This window comes from Rhinolophus hipposideros (genome assembly GCF_964194185.1).
Source record: "Rhinolophus hipposideros genome assembly, chromosome: 9".
Lineage (NCBI taxonomy): Eukaryota > Metazoa > Chordata > Mammalia > Chiroptera > Rhinolophidae > Rhinolophus > Rhinolophus hipposideros.
The window spans coordinates 71697109-71712590 of record NC_138055.1 but is presented as its reverse complement, the minus strand read 5'-3'; the positions used below and the strand labels follow the sequence as shown (position 1 = coordinate 71712590).

General features: G+C 40.2%; 1 protein-coding gene and 1 long non-coding RNA gene across 2 annotated transcripts in view; one reads left to right on the top strand and one right to left on the bottom strand.

Annotated features, from left to right (window-relative positions):
- Positions 1-9297, top strand: part of E2F7 (E2F transcription factor 7) — a 38129-nt gene extending 28832 nt beyond the window's left edge. Inside the window, exons 10-13 of the mRNA XM_081059972.1 lie at positions 1216-1705; positions 2810-3065; positions 4683-5104; positions 6434-9297. Coding sequence (XP_080916098.1) covers positions 1216-1705; positions 2810-3065; positions 4683-5104; positions 6434-6601 — 1336 coding nt within the window. The 3' untranslated portion in view covers positions 6602-9297. The remainder of the gene's footprint in view (positions 1-1215; positions 1706-2809; positions 3066-4682; positions 5105-6433) is intronic.
- Positions 1-15482, bottom strand: part of LOC308502343 — a 112362-nt gene that overhangs the window by 17239 nt on the left and 79641 nt on the right. The gene's annotated exons all lie outside the window — the stretch shown is intronic.

Below are 15482 nucleotides of genomic sequence, written 5' to 3'. Positions count from 1 at the left end.
GTCGGCTGTGGTACAGGCCTGAGCAGGGTCAGCTCGCGATGGAAATCAGTGTAAGACCGTGAGTCAGCAAGACCTACTGAAGGTGAAAGGCGTCACAAAGAACACCTGGGTCTCAGGCAAAGATGATGTTATTGGTGAAAATGAGGAGACTGAAGGTGGATAGCTAGAGGTAGGATGGTGGGTAATATACTTAATGTGGACACTGAATGCCACAGCGCTACGAAGTAGTGATGACCCGTTCAGAGGGGCCTAGGGCTGGAGACATTTACTCGTCTCTGCAGCCCGGCACACTCCATTTTATTCCCTCAGCACAGTGGATAACATAACATGGTGGGCAACATACCTAGGTCTCAGCGATTCCATCAGAAAGGTTGTGAGATCCCTGTGCTGTTTACTAGTTCCCAAGGGCATCTTCAAAGGGTTTTCCTCATCTGTTTCCTAAAATATACTAAATACATAAACATGTTTTAATATTTGGAAATTTTTCCGTATGAAAGGTCCAGACATTGTTTATAATCTCCATGTTGGTGGGCCTTGATTTTAAATGTGTGCTGCCTAAAAATTCTATAATAATACTGAGTGAAATGGCACAAGACTGCCAGGAAATAATAATTGTGAAGATAAGATTATTTCCACACTGACTACGCACTTCACGTGTCTCACAGTGGATTTGAGACAAACTAAATGTGTCCTTTAAATCAAAGTCTGGTGCAGTCTCTTATGCACCCAGGATCCCTCCCAGGGACTGAGTCTGAGGCCCAGCTGGGTGACGTTCAGTCGGTTGCTTAGCCTCCGAGCTTCAGTTTTCCTCCCTAGTCAACTGGGGGCATTGAGAACCCTATCAATTTTATAATAATTATGTAAAATTATGACAATAGAATGCTATCATTATAGCATCTATGTGCCGGGTAACTGATAACTCTGAGATGTGGAAGAGGCAGGAGAGAGCCAGTATTAGCTGTGGCCTGAGATCCTCCACGAGCTCCTCCGACATCAGCTACCCCACCCATCCCTAACCGTCTATCTCGGTTATACCTGGTCATCTGTCTCTGGGATAGGTTAGCTAACATGGGCCCAGGGAGTACGTTTTACTTTCAGCCTGAGCGGTATCGTCTCACTCCTGCTTTAGTACAGCTCTCTTCGGGAAGGCAGTGAGCCAGGAGTTGGTAGCATGTGGTAACCTGAGACTACCCATGATGTTTCTTTTTATTCCAGGGAGAAAGCCTTTGAGAGTAACAGAGGGGTGCCTCCATCCAGCTGCCTGGACCCTGCTGCTCCTTTCCCCATCCACTCTGTTGACTCAGAATATTGTGTTAATCCGTTACCCCGCCCAGCATTCTCTGTGCCACAAACAGACTTGCAGACCCTCTCCGTACAGAATGGTCTGAATGGACAAGGGGGTGTCTCACTTGCAGCCCCTGACGTGGAGAGTCTGAAGCCAGCCCCACTGGCCAGCCAGCCCTTATTTTACGTGCCCTCCACCTCGCTGTTCGTGCTGTATGGGAGCTTGCCCGAGGGACCGTCCCCAGGGCCAGAGAAGGACAGCAGAAGCTCAGACGTCTCAGCAGCAGCAGAACAGTCACCCACGCCCTCAGTTCAGAAGCGCCTCAGTGAGGAGAGAAAACCTCAGGGGGAAGAGGAGCCAGCCACTAAAAGACAAAGTAGGGACTACGAAGATGGCCCTCTGTCCCTTGTCATGCCCAAGGTAAGGGGGTTTGGGCAGCGTGTTTAATGACATCCCATTCACCCAGAGCTGCTTCCTCGTAAGGACACACAGATAGTAATAAGTTACTGAGTCTGGAATAGGAGGTGTTTCATGTGTCGCATGTATAATTAAGCCCTGGACTAGCTCTCCAAAAAGAAAAAGAAAAAATCTTGCCATAAAGTAATACTGTAAGAGAAGTTATTTTTATAAAAGTCACACGTTGTATAAAATGCTAAAAAGTGTAAAGGAAAAAATCCTGTCCGTTAAGCCACCACATAGAGGCAATCCCTTGTAACATGTTTGTATGTTTCCTCCCCATCTTTTTGCTATATTTTCTTTTTTTAAATAAGTTGAGATCACTGAAATCATCACCTTAGTATAGGATGCAGCTGAGTTCCAGACTCAGCCTGTGGGTGCTGTTTGGCTTCCCGTGGCTGTGCGTGGTCAGTTCTCACCTCCGCTCAGAGATCCCTTTTCGCCAGCCACAAAATGAAAAGAGCAAAAATATGAACTGTCCGCGTCTCCCGCGTAGTAGCCATTTAGAGGTTAATGACATGTGACTAGCGAAACTCTCAGAAAGCAGAAGCACTGTCATGACAGCAGTTTGTAGTGGGTCACCTCGGCGCACTTTGTGGAAATCAGTCCATTAAGATCCTTTCTCCCCTCTTCCTTTCTCTTGGCGGAGTGAATTTTCCTAATTTTGTAGATCGTCTGAGTTGCAGAACAGAAATAAAAGACTGGCTGGTATATGCGTTAGATAACCAAGATGGCTTTGGGCTCCCCCACAATTCTTAAGAGGCCCCTAAAAAACTGCGGTATCGACAACCTTTCTGTGTGAGCAGCTCAGAAATTTATTCCACAATCTAAACACCCTGGCCGGTTTTCCATTATTAAAATCTCCATCATTTCTATGCTTGAGACATGGCATTTCTTTTCAGACATTCCTATAAATATGACTGAAACAACTGGCATACATAAATCAGTGTGGTGCACAGCGATATTTGATCTTTTTGTTTATGTTAGCTATTTTGAGAAAGCTGTTATTAAGATTTGCTACTGGGATTTTTGACTTGCTTTTCTGGTTCCTGGTTTGGTTGTGCTTAGAAACCCTCAGATTCCACAGACATTGTCTCTCCCAAGACCCTGGATAACAGAGGATCTGTGCCCCTCGAAGACATACACTTGAATAGCCAACTGTGTGCTACAAAGGAATTTTCAGGGAAGACTACAGCAAATGGCTTTGTTTCTTCTGAGAGGGGAAATCCTTCAAGAAGTACAGAGATTGAAAAGCCTTCCAAAGACAATGAAGGCACCAAAGAGCCGTCTTTGTTGCAGTATCTTTATGTGCAGTCACCGACTGGTAAGGGATGACATCATGCCTCGGAGTCCCTTGGGGTAGTCAGACCATCAGTTGGATTTTGAAATCTTTGTCCACGTCACCTGACCAAAGCGGTTCATGGATGAGCTTCGGTTTACAGCCTCTGAGTCATTTGTCTACTAGCCCCCCTCCCGTTTACCCCATTGATGAAATGAAGGGAGAGGCTGCTTTCACTTTCACCAACCACAAGGATAATGGGAAAATAATTAGGCAGGTGGTTTATTTGTTTAAATGCCTTAAACTTTGTTTGCTAGAAAAGCCCAACAAATTCAAAAAAATGATCCTATTTTTATAATTCTGCTTGGTCTGGCATCGGTTTTGGTATCACAATATGAACCAATTGGCCACTATGTGCTGATTTTGCCAGGGCTGGACATTAAAACCACATATTATCTGCATGTACTTGAAACGAGTATTCATCTCATTTGTAAAACAGCAATAATAATAGCACCTGCTTCTTAGGGGATAGAGGGTGCTATGAAAATTGAATTCAATTTAATAAGATAATACATCTAAAGCACTTAGAATAATAGTGCCAGACACTTAGTAAGACTCCATAAATGCTGTGAGTATTCTGAAACAAAGCTGAAATATAATAAATACCTCATTGTTAAGATGTGCATGCTGTATATGCACGCTGTCCATGAAGCTCTTGATGCAAAGAGACGTCAATTGATTTGCCTCAATTCCTTGTTCGCTTCCCAGGTTAGCGAGGTATTGGTTATCATTCACTCATTTAGAAAACATTCTTTGTTCCTTTAGCAAATATTTCTTGAGTGTATAACCTCAGTATTGTGGATACGTTGATGAACAAAACACAGAGCTACCCCCTACTGAATAAAAATGACAGCCCAGCACAGGGGTTTTAGCCTTTTCTGGACCATGGACCCTTTACCATCTGTGGTACAGCCCATGGATTCCTCCTAGGTATGTTTCCAAATGCATAGAACATAGGATTATAAAGGAAGCCAATTATGTTGAAATGCAGCTAGAAAAAAAAATTTTTAATTATAATAATAAAAACATGTGACAGCAAGTCCAATACTCCTAATTTCAAAGTTGTGATGAACGTAACTGTTGATGAAGCAATCTGCCATAGCTGTAATAGGCCATATCTGCTTTTCACTTGTGACAAAGTCAAGGTACTGTTAGGTTGGTGCAAAAGTAATTGCGGTTTTTGCAATTATTTTTAACCTTTTACACCACAATGACGTTTGCACCAACCTGATATTAATACCATTGTGATTTGTTGCCTGTGATTTTAACGGAGGGAAATAGAAATTTCAGCTAGAAGTACATGAAAATAGAGATTTAATTTTTCCCAGCCAAGTTCACTTTCCTCCTCAATCTGGGCTCAGTGAAACTCACATTTAAGAACCCTCCCAAGAGACATGGGCATCTACCAAGTTCTCACACAGGGAAACATGGGATTTCATTCGTAGCCGTGGCTGTGAAGAAGCGATGTGGGGCTGGGAGAGCACAGCTGGTCAGGTGGGTTAATTTTTTGTGGACTCCCATTTGAAAGGGCCGAGAGGCACATGAACTTGAATGGTATCTTCATGTTATGTTGATTTTCGCCTTGTTCTGCTTCTGTTTCAGGATTAAATGGTTTCAATGTGCTCTTATCTGGCAGTCAGACTCCCCATGCAGTGGGGCCACCTTCAGGTCAGCTGCCATCCCTCAGTGTTCCTTGCATGGTCTTACCATCATCAGCACTGGGCCCATTTCCTATTCTCTACTCTCCCACAATGGCCGGGCCAGTTTCCTCTGCTCCTGGCACTCTCCCAAACACAGGACCGGTGAATTTTGGCTTGCCTGGCTTCGGATCAATGGCTCATCTTCTCATCAGCCCTGCAGCCATGGTTAATCCAAAATCGTCGACACTCCCTTCCACAGACCCTCAGCTTCAGGGTCCAGGCTCACTTCACCTGAGTCCAGTGATGTCAAGATCACACCATGTCAGCCAGCCAGAATCGCCCATTTATGGAGGACCTCCAGTCTCTGTGGTAAAAGTACAACAGGTGAGCCCTGAAGCTTCATTTCAGGTTGGCACAAGAAAGCTCATCACTCTGTAACAGGGATGCCTGCATTTAATTAGCTTCGATTTTAGTCAGATAAGTGTAGGACAAAGACTGTAGGTCAGGTTCTACCCAACTTCCAGTGTAGACCTAGAGGTATCTGCTCATTTGATAAAGTATGGAGACTTAAGGCAGGAGATCCTATGCTGAACAACAAAAATATTTTTTAGTTGTCATCCCATTTCTTAAAATTAGAGGGATGTAGTTAGGCATAGTTCAGGGAATGTTTGATGAATGCCGAATATTCATGTTCTCCACGCTTTCATTTCATTAGATCAAGAAAGGAGACCACCCTGATTTTCAATTGTACAGCAATAGAAATAATCAGGGGAAACAGAAGTCTTAAAACTGATGCAAAGATTTTTAGCATCTGTCATTTCTTAACATGCAATGTTTAGGAGGCAATGGACACACACACACACACAGAGACACACTCAAAGTATATACAAGTGTCCATATATAAATATACGTAATCAATATAAATTAATCAGTACTGTATTTCCCCCCACCCAAACTCCATTTGTACTTCAGTCAATAAGTATCTGTTGAATTCCTGTCATACATTAGTTATTGTTCAGAGTGATTACTTTCTCTCCCAAAGAAAAAGAAAGAGTTGTGCTGCGGCCAAAAATATTTTAGACAAGTTACTCAGAGGCTCAGAAGTTTACTAGACATTGAAATAAACATGCTAGTTTTAAAACAAAGTGATTTCAACGTAACATATTGCTTGATCACCAGTTATGTACCAAGCACTGATCTAGGCAGTAAGGATCTAACAGTAATGGTCTCTGTTCTTTTAGAGCACAGTAAGGGGATAAATGTTAGCAAGAAAACAAAAAGAGTGAATAGCATACATACACTTACTATTTCTAGCATGCTCTAAACTACTTCATAAATAGTCTCTTGTTTAATTTTTGGAACCCTGTGAAGTCAATACTTGTATCATGCCCATTGTGTGGATGAAGAAACTGAGGGACAGACTAGTTAATTTGCTCAAGATCACACAGCTAGTGATGGCCGAGCCCAGGGCCTGACTCCAGGTACCACACTTGTAACCTCTTTCCTAGGCTGCCTTTCCACACACAAAATAACTAAGTTAATTTCTAATTGTGATATGTGTTGAGAAGGAGATAAATCAGATCCCTGTAACAGAAGAGCAAAGAGGAAGGAACACCTGCCTAGGGATCATGACACAGGTCTGGGCTTGCAACTCAGAGACTGGGAACAACTTGACTTCACTTCTGTTTTTACTTTTTTTTTTATCTTTGATAGTCATCCGCTCCAGTGACCCCCAAGAATATCCAACCCACTCCCTGTGAGACATTCTTCAAGACACCTGGTAGCCTCGGAGACCCTGTCCTTAGAAGAGAAAGCAGACAGTCTCGAAACACCAGCTCAGCACAGAGGAGACTTGAAATATCCAGCAGCGGGGCTGACTAACCTGATGCTTTGCCAGGCGGGGGTGGTATCAACCCGCTTGAATTTCCCTGTGTTACAGGTCATGTCCTAATGCTGAGCAGAAAGCAGAATGCAAACTGTCGGTTCTTCAGCATGCATCCTTCCTCTCTTTCATCCACGGGTTCTAATGTTAACTTCCCATCATCCTGAATCATCGTCCATTGTCCTGAAAGTAATTGTTATTAATTGTGCATTTAATACCAGTTAGTGTCTAGACTCTGTGCCTGGTGTCACAGTGAAAGCACCGACTGACTTGTGGTTTTGCTTCAAGAATCATCTTATTGCTGGAAGCACATCTGAACAGGCGGCTGGAGCCTTGTGGTTTTTCTGAAGGTGGGGCCTGTCTAGCACTTAACTAGAGGGAGCATTCTTGACATGTATTTCCACTCGCCCCGAGTAGATCTGTGGTGAGAGAAACTTCCTTTCTGCAGTTCAAAAAAATCTCCTGCTTCTTTAGACTTCACCAGGAAGCCAACTTCAGTTGTGAATCCTATGGTTTTATTTATTTCGTTCCTGAAATGGGATTTAGTGCAAAAAGTTTACAACTGCAGCAAAACATGCTTTTCAGGGTACGACGTCTTGAATGTTTGTACTTTTTCCCTATAATTTGCCCTGCACTTACTTTACAACCTAGTAATAATGTGGGTGAATGTATATACATGACAGAATGTCAAGACCAAAATAACTGTGAATGACACACCTTGCTGTAAATGAACTGTGCTAACCCTATCTGGGCATGAGAGCTAAGATGAACTCTAGCAGCTTAAATCGCTGCTTCTCAAATAACTGTAGACAAAAAACTCCTACCATGCTCAGTTTTCTTCACTACATGCCCCTGTGGTTTTTATTTAAATGGTAACAGTAGAGTATCAGGTATGGATGCCTTCTAACAATTGCTGTTTATTGAATAAATCAGGATAGAAATTAATTATATGGAAAATTGGAACCTGGATGGGACCTTTTGGTAGAATTCTGAGGCGTGAATATAGAAATTGATAGAGGATGAGAGGTGATTATTTTTTCTTTCACTTCTTTCCTTCATGTTTGCAAGGGTAAAAGAGAAAAATGGATACATTATGTTCAGTATCCAAGGGTATTCAAACCATAGTTATTTTTCAGAGTACTTCTGAAAAATAAGAATGGTGAAGGCAAGAGTTTATTATTCTAGCATGAATACAATTCTGGAAACTTACGCAATGTTCCTTTGTTAGACCATATTACTTTAGGGTTTCAGTAAGTAACCAATCTAAATTTATTGGTATTTACCTCAGTCTTGTGTCCTCAGAATAAATGGCCTTCTCCCTCCCTCCCTTCCTTTCTTTATTACTTTATCTTTTTAAAAATTTCTATCTTAGATTTAGAATCTTGATGTAGGGTTTTATTTTATTTTTATTTTTGGACCCAATAAAATGTTATATGAAAGAATAAAAATATTAATTTAAGAGACTCTGGGAGTCTGAGTAAAGTAGCTTTATATTAACTACAGGATAATATTAGCCTTATTACCCCCACAAGATTTTTTTAAAACGAGGTAGCTAGCTAGATTAAATAAATTTGCTATTATATAAAATTTTTATCAACACTAAACTTTTAAAGTTTACAAGATTTTTTTTCCCCTTTATCACAATCTTCTTTAGAGTTAAACAGATAAAAAATGTGATTCAGTCATCAATAATTTTATGGTAATGATTACCTTGAATCTGATGGGTTCCCTAGCGAAACAAATAAAAATATGCCCTTTTCTGGTAGATTATAGGACACGAAGCATATAAACCTGCACAGGTGCACGCATTTTAAATATACCATGTTTAAGACCTTCCACAAAATGTTTTCATTTGAGAGGTCTGCATTCAAATGAAAACAAACTGATATTCTCCTCATTGACCTTGATCCATTTCACTTTAACTCATTTGCTTTCTGTTTTTAAAAATTCTGTTCAAGATAGAAAATTCACAATTCTTGAGCAGTGTTAGGAAGCAACCCCATAAATGAGAATATTATGAGGTAGCAATAGAAAACTAAGAACAAATTCCTTTGCCATTATATCTAGTACCTGCTTCTTAACGTGGTTGTATGATGTGTAAAAGAACACAGTAGTTGTTTCCATCAGGATAATGAATCTGTTTCTTACAGAGCAACTGAATGAGACTTGGCTATTTGGGGTAACGTCATAGCAGTGGCAATCTTGAGTCTATCATTGTATAACTTAGTAATATTAAAAAAATAATGATTGGTGATCCTGCTAAGGAAATGCAGCTTTGAGTTGGCACTGAGGAAGGTGTGTGCCCTACACTGTCCAGGGTTTGTGAAACCCTTTTATTCTGGTACAAGAGTTGGGGGTATATAACTTTTATACTTGAATCTGCCTACCAAGTTTACATTTCTCGATTCCTTTTTGTAAGGTGCTATTTCTGTGTTTAAGTAACTGTCTTTTGTTGTTGGTTTTTTTTTTTCAGTGTAAAGCTGCTTTCTGCTTATCTTATTGCACTGCTAGTTTTATGTAGGTATTAATTTTATTGCTGCTTACTGCTTTTGTTTTCACATTTAGTTCTGCTCTTTTTTTCTAATGGCTATATTATGTATAGCTGTCTTGTAGCTTTACTGTATGTAAACTGTTTTTTATTTCTTTTAGAAAAATATTAAGCTTTATAAAATAGCAATAAAAATTAAATTCATTTAATAAGAGAGGTTGGTTGATGGTGGATTTTTGTGTGTGTGCTACTTTCAGGAAAACCATTCATAGTTACAGCATAAACCCAAGTCAGATCTTTTTGCTGAGACTTTCCAGTGGTTCTCCAACACCAAAACTTACTGAGTCAGAACTGCGTGGGAGCTGGGGAGAACTGAGGGACTAACTATGCAAGGGCTTTAGCATTCTGAATTAGAATCTGGAGGTTTGGAGCTTCCAGATGATTCTGTTGCTTGTCCAATACAAGAAGCTCAGGTGAATGCAGACCACCTCCCCAACTTCCGTGATAGCCGCAAGGTTAAATGCTTCTCGATCTAGCAAATACCCACCTTTCGTTCAAAGCCAAATTCTATTGTTAACCCTCACTTTTAAATGACCCTCCAAGTTGACTTAATCTGATTTTCGGTGGCTTCTTTTACCTCCAGAGTCAGTTATGTTGTATTGTCAGTCTCCCCTGCTAAATTGTGAGGTGCTACGGAAAACAGCAGCTTCAAAACACCAATATCAAGCCCCGTGCTTGGTACCCAGTACCAAAATGGTGAACAGAGGAACTATAGGACCCCACAGGAGGGCGTCTCCCTTTGCCAGCATTCCGTTACATTCAGCTTGTGTCCCCTTAGTTTACTGTGACCTCGTCCTAACTCATTATTTCTTGCCCCAGTCTCTAGCCTCACAAGATATAAAATAACCCAGGATCAATTTCTTCTACGCAAGTACCCGGATTAGGATTTTACTAGCGTATATCTAGTGGCATTACATTATAATAGGATCTTGCTGTATTGTAGGCCTTTGCCAATATTGTCTCACATATGCCCTGTCTTAGTTGTTTTTAACAGTGTAAATAAACCTTGCATTGAACAAGCAGGACTTACAGAGAAATCATGAAAACTTTGGATTTGTCTCCCAGTGTTCCTTTAAGCCTGATCAGTGGGGGTAACCCACTCGCCCTTGTGTGAACCTTAGGTGCTGCATCTTCCCTGGTTACTCTAAGTAGAAGTTCTATGGTCATTTTAAGTTACAAAGACAGTGTCAATTCATTATGTGGAATGAGTATTTAAAACTTCTGCACCTGGGGCTCAGTTACAATGTGAGAAGAGGACATGGTGCTTTGTCTTTGCTGAGCATTTCTCCTGAGCGAGCCTGCCTAGATTTCTAACACCAGCAAGGTCAGACTCTTGGGCAGATTTAGAACAATCTCAGTCTGGCTCTGCCATCAGCCCACATCAGTGCCCTTTGCCCTGATTCCTGGAGCAAAAGCCCAGCCAAACTCCTAGCTGCCTCTTCCTCTCTCCACTGCCAAAGCTGCCAGCACACCCACATCCCCCGGGTCTCCCTGGCACCAGAACACACCTCCAACGGCAGGAAAGAGGTGACAGGCAAGCACCTTGTTTTAGTAAGGAGGCAGAAGTGAGGAACCACAGCATAACTCCAAAGAAATCACAAAATCCATTTCGCTTTCCTTTTCCTCAAACTGTTCAAGGCCTTGAGAGTGATGGGATTCTATAGCTTGTAACAGCTTTGCAAAACTTCCTCTATCAATACTCTGGAATGCAGCATTCACCCTAATTTGGTGCTGCGGCCAAACTCACTAGTTAACACCCTGTTACAATAGTTATAAACTTCCACTGTCTAAGATACGCATTTTTCTAGATGATTTTTATGGCAGTCTCAGCTTTATAAAAGTTTTGATTTTTTTTCACAAAGCCACATTAAGAAGTAGTTACTGAATATAAAAGGAATTCGTTCTTGGCTTTCTATTGCTAAGTATGGTCATAGAGTCAGAAAGTAAATATTGATAGGTATTAATTTTTTAGTGTTAAGATCAGTTTGATTCAATGACCTTTCTAACCTGAAAATACTTCTGCAATTAAGAAATTAGACCTAAAACGAAAACAGTTTTCTTTTTTTCATTTCCTTATATCTAAATCCTTGTTTGGAACTAGCCCACAGTAGTCCTCAATTTGATTGGCTGTTCTGTACAAGCATCCAATCTTTCTTTAAGGGTGTCCTAAAAAACTCAATTGTTAATAGATAATGAAGAGTCTAATAAAAGTGGGTAATCCTGATAAAACTTTTGTTTTAATACAAGAGTTATTAGAGACTTAAATTCACAAAAGGAAATATATATACCCCCAAAAAAATTTAACTAGTTTGATAGTGGAACCATTTTTTTTCTTAGAGCATCATACAATATTAGGGTTTGCCAGACGGTACTTTGAGAAGCAATGAATTAATTCACCAAACAACCCTCTGAAACATTCTTAGTCTTCACCAAAAAGAAGAAGGATAAATATTAGCTTTTTAAGGTCAGAAACCATAGATAATTTATATCTGTATCCACAAAGCCTACCACAAAATGTGCACCCAATTAAAAATTGGGGGGAAGAATATTGGATGGATGAGTTAACAAAAATTTTAAACAACCAGGACTTTCATTGCATGGTTCTAGGTGCATAATAGTTATTTAATAAGTAATTCTGGTACAGCTTTTTCTTTTTTTTTTTTTTTTGCTTTTAAACTTTCAGTGGCATTCCATGCATCATTTTCTAGACCTTAGAATACTTTCTACTCCCTTCACAGTCTAGTTCCCAGTTGTCTTCTCAGCTATGCTAGATATTGTCCATTGACCTTCAGCATTCATTTCTACTCTCCTAAGTTCTCTTAATCACAAGGGCTGGAAGCCTGGGAACTACATTTCCCAGATCCCCTTGCTATCAGGTCCTAGATACGATTTCTGTCAGTAAGATACAGTCATGCATGCGCAGAAAAAGGAAGCTGAAGCTGTTCTTGCTGTTACAGTAGGAGCAACTCATGCACAGATGGCAGCAATCTGAGTTTTTGCAGCAGCCATACTTTATTCTACTGTCTAGTCCAGAACTATATACCAGCTGTGATGTTGGCAGTGGTTTCATACTGTTCCCAAACACCAGGAAGAGACAGCACCCCTCTAACATCTGGTTAGCAGCCATCGTGACACGATCTAAACACTTCACAACAGCCCCCAGACTTCCACTTTCCCTTCCTTCCAGCAATTTTGTAAGTACCTAATTTACCTAATTCCCTGTATTAAAACCTTCCTGCTCAAAATACCTAGTGTTTTCTAGTTTCTACACAGAACCCAGGCATCATATCTCTACCACTACTTCCTTATTCTTCTCCATCTATCCTCTGTCAATTACTCCATTCTCAGTGCTCATTTTTTTTTCGCACTCTTTTATGCCTTTGCACCAGTCATTCCCTCTTCCTACAATGCCCTCCTCTCACCCCATTTCTTTCTCTATCAGGCTATCTCATATGCGTCTTCTAAAATCTAATTTAAATGTCCCTCCCTCAGGAAGAATAAGTTGGTTTCCCCACCACACTGCGAGATCCTCCAAAGCAGGAATTAATTTTTTCTCATCTCGAGTCTAGTACCATGCTCAATGAATATGTGAATAAATGGTCAACCAAGCTAAAGGATACATAATAGTGCACCCCAAGTTAGGGTAGCTATAGCTTAACATATAGTGACAACACGCAAATAGTGAGTACAGTAAACAGTAGCTTCTCACCAAAATCAGACATTCATTGATTCTCACCAGAATCAAATCATGTATAGCCCTACCCTACCAAAATCATGCTAATCATTTGTTCACTCAGTAAACATTCACTGGTACTAAGCAAACAGAAGTCACAGTGGGGATTCCACACTTTCTCTTTTTCAATGGTAGAGAATTATAAAAATGTAGTGACCAAAGGAACTTTGAAATTATCTTATACACTCACCTATTTTACAGGTGGGAAATCAAAGCAAGGGGTTAAGTGACTTGCCCTGGATCACACTGCTACTTAACCACAAAGCTGAGACCAGGGCACAAGACTCCCAATATCCCACTTCAGCACACTTGTCCCTATGCCATGCCACTGACCAAGCTCAGGCAAAATCTTTTTTAAAAATGTTGAAGACATTATCCATATAAACCTATCCAAGTTTCAGGATGTATGAATTTTATAGACCACAACTCGGGTGTGCAGAAAGGTGTGACTTAACTACACAGGCAGGCAGTCCTCTCTATACACAGCCAGCTGAAACTGTGCAAAGTAAACTTAACATTTGAGCTGGTTTGGTAAAACACACATGAGATCACCAGGTAGAGCACAAGCAGTGGGCAGAGGGATTGGCTGGTGCAAAGGCCTCGATACATAATTGCAATCGTTCCGTGATGGTTAAAAATTTTTTTATCAAAGAAACATTAAAAACTCTTACTGCTAACTATAAATATTTAGAGAAATGAAAAAAATAGTAAAACTAATTTATGTAACGTAAAATATTAGAAACATTGAGAATTAAAATGTGCTATTTCTTTGTAAAAATCTTATCAAGAATAGTTTGAACAGTGCTTATCTTCTCATTGTACAAATTAGATATGTACTGATCCTCTTTTCTGTGTGGTGGGTGAATTGTTACACTTTTTCTAAATTTGGTTCAGCTTCCAAATTTTATCCTTTCAATTCCATTAAATATCTCCAAAAATGTGTTGACTGTGAAGTTTTTGCAGGCATCACTTTCTCTGGGCATTTTCATTCTTTTCATCACAATTACTTTCCTCACTCAGGTTGATAAATTCATCTTCATTAGGTTCCTCTGCATATCCAGAGTCTCCCGAATGTTGGCAGTGTTAACATGCCCACTATCAACTATTTCTTCCTAATTACATTTATTGAATTTCAACTACAGCATTATCACTTTTTGTTTCTTTGCTTCACTTTCATCTTTGTTGGCCAAGTCTCCCTTTTAAGTATACGAGGTCGGACAATTAAGTTCATGAACTCATCCTAGAGAAAGTGCTACATACCTCATTGCTGAATATCACTATGGTCACTTTCGAAGTACTCCCCTTGGGAAGCTATGCATTGACGCCAGCACCTAGTCCACCCTTCAAAGCAATTTGGGAACTCTTTTTTCTGGAATGGCCATCAGAGCTGTCGTCGTATTACACTTGATGTCCTGAATGTCATCAAAATGTCTTCCTTTCAATATTTTCTTTATCTTCGGATAAAGACAGAAGTCACTGAGGTGAGTGAGTAGGGAGGGTGTTCCAATACAGTTATTTGTTCACTGGCTAAAAGCTCCCTCACAGACAGTGCCATGTGAGCTGGTGCATTGTCATGATGCAAGAGCCATGAATTATTGGCGAAAAGTTCAGGTCGCCTAACTTTTTCACGCAGCCTTTTCAGCACTTCCAAATAGTAAACGTGGTTAACTGTTTGTCTAGTTGGTGCAAATTCATAAAGAATAATCCTTCTGATATCTAAAAAGGTTAGCAAAATCGGTGGAACAAGTTCACAAACTTAATTGTCAGACCTTGTAGTTGACCCTTGAACAACGTCAGGTTTAGGGGTGCCAACCACCAACGCAGTCAAAAATCCAAGTCTCATTTAACTTGGCCCTCATCACATGTGGCTGTCCAACCATGCCCAGGAAAGTCTTATGAGGCTGTCTCTCATTCTCTCTGCCAATACAGTATTTACTTTATTAAAATACCATGTGTTTCATCATTGGGAAACACAGAGGCAACATGACTATGTTTTGTTGTCTGCATAAACAGACAGACTTTGTGCACGAAAAACAAACTTTGAAAGGAGTGATATGATTAGCCATTGGTCATGATCGGCACATTTTTTTTTTTGCGGGGGGGGGTGTTGTTGTTTTTGTTTTTTGTTTTGTAGAGATTTGTGGACTGAAGCAATGAAGTTTCTACTTATATACAATTAATATATCATATCATTTAATATATCATATCATGGTAATTGAAATGCGAACCCTGGTGTTATTTAACTAAACCATGGTAACTGACATGCATGCATATCAGAACCGTGCAAAGCAAGGACTGTTTGTATATAGCCTATGATTGAAATAAATTCCTATTTTAAGCCCTCATTCTACCTTGTGGCATTAATGAATTTCAGTCAATTCAGAATCACATCAGTCAACTCAGCCACCTCCTTCCCCCCACACAATTCCTGCCACTCTCTAGAAGTAGTACCTTGAGTTGCAAGTATTTAAAAACATAATTCAAACAAGCTTAAACAATAAGAGGCCTTGTTGGCTTACATCACCAGAAGCACAGAGGTCGGACAATGACTCCACCTCATTTTTACTCCAATCTTTTTGTTCTGTGTTACTCCAGATAT